General features: G+C 30.0%; 1 protein-coding gene across 1 annotated transcript; it reads right to left on the reverse strand.

Annotated features, from left to right (window-relative positions):
• Nucleotides 1–947: 947 nt before the first annotated feature.
• LOC108468891 (protein trichome birefringence-like 43) lies at nucleotides 948–4,366 on the reverse strand. The gene is made up of 5 exons (XM_017769758.2): nucleotides 3,907–4,366; nucleotides 2,013–2,184; nucleotides 1,748–1,926; nucleotides 1,503–1,661; nucleotides 948–1,396 (listed from the first exon to the last, which is right to left on the reverse strand). The coding sequence occupies exons 1-5, from the start codon at nucleotides 4,176–4,178 to the stop codon at nucleotides 1,096–1,098; spliced, it is 1,083 nt and encodes a 360-aa protein (XP_017625247.1). The 5' UTR covers nucleotides 4,179–4,366; the 3' UTR covers nucleotides 948–1,095.
• Between the last annotated feature and the right edge of the window lie 4,759 nt (nucleotides 4,367–9,125).

Below are 9,125 nucleotides of genomic sequence, written 5' to 3' on the forward strand. Positions count from 1 at the left end.
CAAGACTGAAGATCTCCCTTTAATTCCCTTCAAGAGTTCTTGGGTTTTCTTTATGTTTTGTTATCATTATTCTTTTGAGATGTTTTCTTTCATAAATATGAACTAAACCCCCTAAATACCTAAGGGGAATGAAACCTAAGACGGATCTTGTTATTATTATCTGAATTGTATGATAAATATTTGACTTGTTCTTAATTATGAATTATTAATTCTTACTTTAATATTCCAGGATATTAATTCAAGTATTGATGTGCTTATTCAGAGGAGCAAAAGTCCCTGTCTAAGAGTAGATCTAACATAATTAAGCGAAGTTGATTTTACGCCTAGAGATAGGGTGACAAGATTTTTCCGGATTAGGGTGAAACCTAATAAGGGAATCCATAGATCGAGTTAATGCAACACTAGGGAGTTAATTAGAAAGAGATTTCAATTAATCAACCTAGGGTTAGATGTTGTTAGTCTCGAGAGAGATAATAATATAAATTAGGGATTTCTACGGATCAAGTCAAGTGCATAAATCGTCTGATTCAGAGTCAATAACAAGTGAAGTCTAGGTAGATTTTTCCCTTAGGTATTGTTTAAATCATTCAGTTTTCCCAAAAGTTATTTCCCCAATTTATTTTCTGTGCATTCTTAGTTTAGTAATTAGTTTAGATAAAACAAACCCCTTTATTTTTAAGCTAGATAATAAAAAGAAAGTTAATACTAGTACTTTTAGTTTCTTTGGGTTCGACATCTCGGTCTTGCCATAAGATATACTACTGTTCGATAAGGTGCGCTTGCCTTTGTTATGATAATAGTTAGTTTTCAAGTACGGATATTCATAAATTATAAAACTTATCACGATTCACATCACATCAGCAAGTCATTGTAGCTTTAAGTAGAAGACCCTGCTGTGATTTCTTGATCTATTTTCTCGACTCCTACAAAATCGCTAGTTATGGAACTGGAGAACCTACCAGGTTGACATTCACAACAATCAAAAACATTCTTTTCCAATATTTAATTATTAGGAATTGCAATATTTCTTCTAATTATCATATTGTAATTCATTTTTATTTATAAAAACATGATAAATAGATTGGAATGGTAATTTCAGCTTTGAATGAGAGCTGCATATAAAAGTTGATTCCAAGTATCGGGAACACCAGCCAAACACCAATGGCTGCAGTCCATATCTCTGTGGCCGCCATGGCCATACACCGATGGATGCCCATCTTTTCTCAGCTGTGACAGATTCGTTACGTTGAGTAGATAAACCGGTTTCGACATGGTCTTAAGCACTTTCTCAACCACTTTCTCTGCTGGATGTTGACCTCCTGGGTAATCTCCTCCCTTAATTGGCTCTTTCTGCCCTTCACAATTCTTTGCTTTAGGTTCACCCCAATCACTTGAACTGATCATTTCAAAACATTAAATACAAATCTAGGATTAGTGTTTTTGAATTATGTTGTGACGGTAATTTGAATTTAGGGTAAAATATATATAAGTTTACGCTTTACTTAATGTGATCCGGAGAAACTCCTTGAAAGAGAACTGTAGTTTTTGAAGTATTAACATTGGCGTCAACCCATTTAGCCCATGTATTTAACCCTTTCTCATAGGCAACCAAGCGGTCCATGTCTACCTGTGTATGATTTCCTTCTTTAATGAAATCCCATCTGCAAACCCAAAAACAGATGATGGACATGATTCAGCACAAGCAAATGTTGAGGATGAGACAATATATATATTATTTAAATCATACGGTTGTTTCCTTCCGGTGTGGAGCCACCAATGCCAAGTATTGAAGATCAAAACATCAATTCCTTTCCATAATTTCGCACCTTCTTCAACTGAATCAAGCTTCAGAACTCGACCAATCGGCAGGCTTACAATATCCACTAGGAATGCATTGCGGGAGAACATCACCTTCGCATTGTACTCCTGCCAAATTAACCATTCTGAGTATTCATTCTTCATTACTTTTACTCTAGTAGTAATGTAATGGGGATATTGAAATTTAGTCTTACTAAAAAAGTGAAGGTGGAGAGGCCTTGAACAGTTATAGTTTTGTACTGTGCGTGAGGGACAGCAGTGTGAAGCATGCAAGTGAGTGACTGCCATTGATTTAGACTCAGAGAATCGCCAACGAACATAATGCTCTTCCCTCTAACTCTCGATAGCATATCTTCTCCATCAAACCTTCATTAACCACATATTTTAAGATTAGATGACAACATAAACAATTAGCTTTCAATAAGTATCGGATTTGTAATGTCTTTTTTTACTGTAGGCTAGGCATGAAATTATAGAAAACAACATGACAACAATATCGTTAGGTTCAGAGTCAATTGATGTGAGAACCTAACAACATATTCCCTATTGAGTTTTGGTAAAAACAAAAATAAAGTAATGTTCTTGAGATGCTCCATGTCTATTGGCATATCGTGCACGCATTTTTTTTCCCCTCAATATCTTGTTATTTCGTAATGTCATTCAAAGGTGGAAGTGTTAAGACATCTTGTTAGGTCACTTACACAACACAACAATTAACAAAATAAGAAACTTCCTTTAATTACATTTTCTTAATTTATAATTGTATGCATTATTAGAATATAAGAAAACTAACAAACATAATTAAGGATTGGTGGTGCTATATCGTTTACATGTTTTATGAATTTCAATTTTCAACCTCCTATTATATATATAATAGATTTCCATACTCCCACAACAACATGGGTGAATAACCAAAAAATTGAAAAAAAAAATGAAATTGGATAAATGAAATAACTGTACATCTTAAAGATATTTAATAAAAATATTTTTACACTCAATATTAAATTTTGAATATAAGATTAATTTTATCCACTTCTAACTTAATTTATATTCGATTAACTCGCACCATTTCATGATAAAAATGAGTTAATAAAGATATTCATACAAATAAGTTAAGTAAAATCAATGGAAACAATTCCAGAATTGAACATGATATGCAAGTGCCTTTAATTCAGGGCGAAGTCAAAAATTTTTTTAAACGGGTTGGGATTGAAATATAAAATTTTAAGAGATTAAAAAGTAATTTTATGGTGTACTAATTTATAATTCCATTATTTTTAAAGGGAGTAAATCATACAAAGTGTAATTTTATCATAAATTAATTTATAACTTTATTATTTCTAAAAAGACTAAACTGCAATTTTTCATTTTTGGGGACAAAGCACCTATTAGCCCCTATCTTCGCCTCTACTTTAATTCTTGTGAATTTCCACTTAAATGCTTGGGTTCATAAAGCAACATTTATAACTATATAAAGGCATACGCCGATTGAGTTTTAACTTGATGGATATCGACATTGTTGTTAGTGTAGGAGGGTGTGGGCGTTCGAATGCGTTGAAATGCATTATCCTTCTAGTTAAAGTTGGGAATGTGGTATGAATAGTTTTAGGCCTTATATAAAAAACAAGTATATATGATAACAAATTATAATGAGATTAATATTAAAAAAAATATATATATAGGCATAAACAATTATTATCTTAGTAAATGTGCTATAACGAAAGTGGATGCATGAAGGTTAAAATTTAACTGTTATTTATCCTTATAGTGTTGTTTGCCTATACAGAACTCATTTTGTTAATACAAACGCAACTCCCAAATAAGGTAACTTCTGTGTCAAAACCTCAATTGTTTTTCTTTTTCTTTTTTAACTTCTATGACAATCACAAAAATATATCTCTCTTTTGCCCAATCATTAAATTATTTATTGCCATTTCCCCTGGAAATTTCAACTATAGTGTTAACGGAAGTTGGATAACATGTTAAAAGAGGTTGGTTTTAAAAAGGATAAATTTGATTCAGACCTTATAAGTAATGATTTTGAGTGTTGATATTATACTCAGAATCATAGAAGATAGGAGGAGTTACCGTGACAAGTTGCACGTAGTGGGCTGCCATCGATACTTGAGATAGTCTTTATCAGGCCGACCATTCTTCAAGCAATCGAACTGGCTCTGGATGAAGGAGCAGCTGGATGATTGGTAAAGTGGGTAGGATTCATCATACACCCAACTGCCTTGGAAAAGATCACAATAACCATTTACAGTTAAACCTCTCTCCACCTTCTCCCCATGTCCATGAAGCTGGTATGAAAGAGAAAGCACTGCAAATACTGTGGTAGCAATGGCGAAAGGATCCATCAAATAGCCGAGAGAGATGGGTTGGTGAAACTGTGTTCAGTTGGATGACAAATATATAATTCAGAGGAGAAATTTAAGGGACTCCACTAATGTACACCTGTGAGTCCAAGAAATGAAGTTAAAAATGGAAGGATGAGCATAGCAATTAATAGGGTGGATTTCTTTTGGATTTCATTTCAAGTAAATAATTTACGACAAATGAATTGTAGAAGTAGAAACAGATTTGTTTTTTCTTTACTAAATTGATATAGGGTTTCTTTGGAAAGTTTAAAGTAATTGAATTAACTATTAAAGGTTGTAATATAAATTTTTGTTACGACTTGATGAAGTTATTTTTTATAAATAAGGTACGATATAACAATTTTAATGAATAAGTATAATTTTTATAATATAGTATATGTTGATATTTCTTGACGATAATTTTCTATAAATAAATATATTGTAATACTTTTTACAATATGTAAATGATTTTATAATAATTTTTTAATTATAACTTTAGAATTTTTATGATTAAATATTTTTTATTATAATTTTATAAAATATACAAATTATTTTATAATATAATTTTCAAAGATTTTTAATATAAGAATTTTTTGTCAGTAACCAGCCCAAACACTCATTCGTATTTATGTTTATAATATAATTTTTAGAATTTGTATAAAATAATTCCTAAAATTGGATTTGGGTGCAATTACTTGTAATTTCTCCCATTTTCATCTTCTAAGAATTGTAAAGTGTAATTGGAGTATTCCAATTATACCCAATTCAGTGGAACCCACCAATTACAATAATCATACAAACATGCAACTCTTGTATACTTACAAAAATTACACCTAAATCCAATTATTAGGTGACTTTTCAATACTATATTAGTAATAAATTTCAAATTTATTGCAAATACATTAAATTTGATACAATAATATGAGTTAATTACGCTACACATTTCCCAAATTATGACCTTCACTCTTAATGGGCCCTTAAATTCAAAATATTCTAATTATATCTCCTAACTATTAATGTTATATGAATTAGGAATTAATTAGAATTGTTAACTAACACATCAAATCTTATGTGACATAATTTAATATGAAAAATTTAAAGAAAAGTAAAACGTTACCACATAATATTTAAAAGGTAAAACTAAAAATAAAGTTAAAAAAAAAGAGATCTTGAACGATAAAAGCTTTTGTAAAAACTTTGAAAACCTCAAAACTAAGATTTTTACGATATTCTTTTTTCTTAAAATTTTCACTTTAAATTATGCCAAATAAGACTTGACATATCATATAATGGTTAAATTAATTATTTTAATAATGAAAGATCTTTATTGATATAATATTAATAGTTTAAGAATATAATTAGAATATTTTAAATTTTAGAAACCAATTTAAAGTTATAGTTTAAAAATGTATGATGCAATTAACTCTAATTACATACATCAAACTTTGGTTTCAACATTATATTCATAAACTTTTGATTTTGACAAGGTTTTAAACATTTTAAAATAAATATATCAATTAATTTCATGGTAGATAATTTAATTATTTAAATAGTCAAAATTTAAAGGTAAAATGATAATACATCGATAACAATATTAATATTTTGTGAAAATTAAATTAAAATAAAATTTTATGTAAATAATTGTATATAAATAAAATTATATATATAATATTACGTTGAACTAAAGCTCACATATAATTTCGATTTAGTTTGTGTCATGAATTAATCGGACACTAACTTAAATGAAAAAGAATTAAACCTTTTAAACAAATTATAAATATTATTATAATAATTTTTCATGAAAGTTTATATAAAATATTTTCAAAATTACTTTAAAATACAATATCAATATTTGAGGTTGAGACGTTAAATCATTCAAAAAAAATTCAAGCAATGTTTCAAAGAGATGTTACATATATAATAATGGGTAAACAACATAAATAGCCATCCAATAATTATTAAAAAATTATTTTAGATACTCAAAATATAAAATAATTGTAATATGAGCACCCACATTATATAGTTCAGTTATTTTGGTCACTTTCGTTAAAATCACAAACAACAAGCTAACATGAAAGTTGAAAGATCGATATAATAACAAATTTAGCTATTAAATTTAAAATATTATATCGATTTAGTCATAATTTTAAAAAATTAACACTCAAAAATTTATAAATATTCTCAATTTGATCTTAATTCTAACAAATTCAAAAAATATATAAAAATAAATAAATATTTTCAAAAAATAAAATTATAAATTTAAGTTTTATAGTAATATTAATATTAATTAAATATAATTATATCAATATTAAATAAAATAAAATATCGCCTCTCTCCCTCACCTACTTTCTCCCCCACTGGACCATTGTTTCCTTCCACTAACGATGTATCAAATAATTTTCCATAATATATAATTTCTAGACTATAAAATATATATTTTTCTTACTTTCAACCCATTTATAAAGTGTAAAAAACTCTACTAACAATGTATCAAATAATTTTCCATAATATGTACTTTCTACTATATACAGTATATATTTTTCTTTAAACCACGTTGTGTCACATAATTAGTGTTTCCAAAGCTCAATTGCAAAATTGCAAACTCTTTGTTAAATTAGGAAAAATATCTATTGCATTGATTTAAAATTTTTAACTATATACTATTATTTAAATACGTAATTGAGTTTGTGTCACGAGTCAATAAGGCACCAACTCCATTAAGAAAATTATTAAATTATCTTTTTATTTTAAAAATAAGTTATATTATTTGAAGATATTTTAGTCTTTTAATTAAAAAAACTATAGGTGTGATGATATTTGAACCATTGCCAATTACATTAATAAAATTTTAATTTTATCACTCGACTATAGCTTTATTTTAAAATTTTTATATCACATTTTAATTTTATTTTTATCCAATGCTTAGCACATTTATGGATGGTTTCTCCTTAGAATTGGTGAATTCGATGCTCCTAATCCTTTAATTTCATGTTTTAAACTTAGGTGAGCATAGGAGAGTAAAAAGAGCGAGAAACGGGCCAAAAAATAGAGAAAATGGACCCACGTGGAAAATCAACACGGCCTGGACTTTCTCACAAGAGCGTGTCACACGACCGTGTCCCTTGGCAGGATTGAAGCACGACTTACACGGGTATACTACACGCCCGTGCCTGTTCAATAGCCTTGGCCACAGACTGAAGTAATCGCACAAAAGCGTGTCACACGGGTGTGTCCCTACCGAGCCCAAGTATAACCCTATTAGGAAAAAGGCCGATTTTAGGGGCTCTTAGGTGTTCTAAAGCCGATTTAAACACCTGAGGAGGCACTTAAAAAGGGGGACACAGAGTAGGAAGCAAGGAATTACTCAAGGAAAGCCATTTGATCCATCTCAGAAGCCAGATTCATCATCAAGACTGAAGATCTCCCTTCAAGTTCCTTCAGGAGTTTTAGGTTTTCTTATGTTTTGTTATCTTTATGCTTTTGAGATGTTTTCTTTCATAAGTATGAACTAAACCCCCTAAATACCTAAGGGGAATGAAACCTAAGACGGATCTTGTTATTATTATCTGAATTGTATGATAAATATTTGACTTGTTCTTAATTATGTGTTCTTAATTCTTGGTTTGATATTCCAGGATATTGATTCAAGTTAAGCTCTTATTCAGAGGAGGAATAAACCCTTTCTAAGAGTAAATGTGTCATAATTAAGCGGAGTTGATTGCACGCCTAGAGATAAAGTGATAAGATTTTGCTGGATTAGGGTGAAACCTAATAAGGGAATCCATAGATCGAGTTAATGCAATTCTAGGTTGTTAATTAGAAAGAGATTTCAATTATTCAACCTAGGGTTAGATGTTATTAGTCTTGAGATAGATAATAATATAACTTAGGGATTTTTATGGATCAAGTCAAATGAATAAATCGTCTGATTCAGAGTTAAATAACAAGTGAAGTCTAGGTGGATTTTTCCTTAGGTATTGTCTTAATCAATCGAATTTTTCCCAAAAGTATTTTCCCAAATTTTCTTTCTGTGCATTCTTAGTTAATAATTAGTTTAGATAACCAAACCTTTAATTTTTAGGCTATATAATAAAAAGGAAGTAAATACTAGTACTCGTAGTTCCTTTGGGTTCGACAATCTAGTCTTGCTGAACTATACTACTGTTCGATAGGTACACTTGCCTTAATCATGATAAAAATTTAGTCTCAAGAATGATCCTTTCATAAATCTTTAAAACCTGTCACGAATATCACGTATCAAAGTCAAAGCTGAACATCAAGTACCTTCTGGTTTACTACAGCTTGTGATGGTCCCCGAATGGAAGTGGGACTGAATGACTATGGACTTCGTGACAGGATTATTATTGACCTTGAAAAAGGAAGATGCTATATGGGTTATGGTTGATAAGTTGACAAAGTCGGCTCATTTTATTCCGGTAAGGACATATTATTCACTTGACAAGTTGGCCAATTTGTATATATCTGAAATTGTGAGATTACACGGGGTACCGTTGTCAATTATTTCAGACAGAAACTTGAGATTCACTTCGAGATTCTGGAAGAAGTTACAAGAAGCCTTGGGTACTAGGTTGAGTTTTAGTACAGCTTTTCACCCATAGGCTGATGGTCAGTTTGAATAGAAGATTCAGATTCTTGAGGATATGTTGCGATGTTACATCCTTGAATTTCAAGGCAGCTGGGAAAAATACCTACCATTGGTAGAGTTCGCCTACAACAACAGTTTTCAAACGAGTTTAAAGATGGCACCTTATGAGGACTTGTATGGAAGAAAGTGCCGAACTCTATTGTATTGGACAGAACTCAAGGAGAGTCAGTTTCACGGAGTTGATCTAATTAAAGAAACTAAAAAAAAAGGTTGAAGTGATACGTGATTGCTTAAAAACGGCATCGGATAGACAAAAGTCATATGGTAATTTCACCTCTTAT

The sequence above is a fragment of the Gossypium arboreum genome, chromosome 8 (genome assembly GCF_025698485.1).
Source record: "Gossypium arboreum isolate Shixiya-1 chromosome 8, ASM2569848v2, whole genome shotgun sequence".
In the NCBI taxonomy this organism is placed as follows: domain Eukaryota; kingdom Viridiplantae; phylum Streptophyta; class Magnoliopsida; order Malvales; family Malvaceae; genus Gossypium; species Gossypium arboreum.

Coding starts and splice junctions, on each gene's coding strand:
- LOC108468891 (XM_017769758.2), bottom strand. CDS start 4,178: ATGGATCCTTTCGCCATTGCTACCACAGTATTTGCAGTGCTTTCTCTT. Junction 1,662..1,747: donor CACACCGGAAGGAAACAACC/GTATGATTTAAA, acceptor TTGGGTTTGCAG/ATGGGATTTCATTAAAGAAG. Junction 1,397..1,502: donor GTTTCTCCGGATCACATTAA/GTAAAGCGTAAA, acceptor TGAAATGATCAG/TTCAAGTGATTGGGGTGAAC.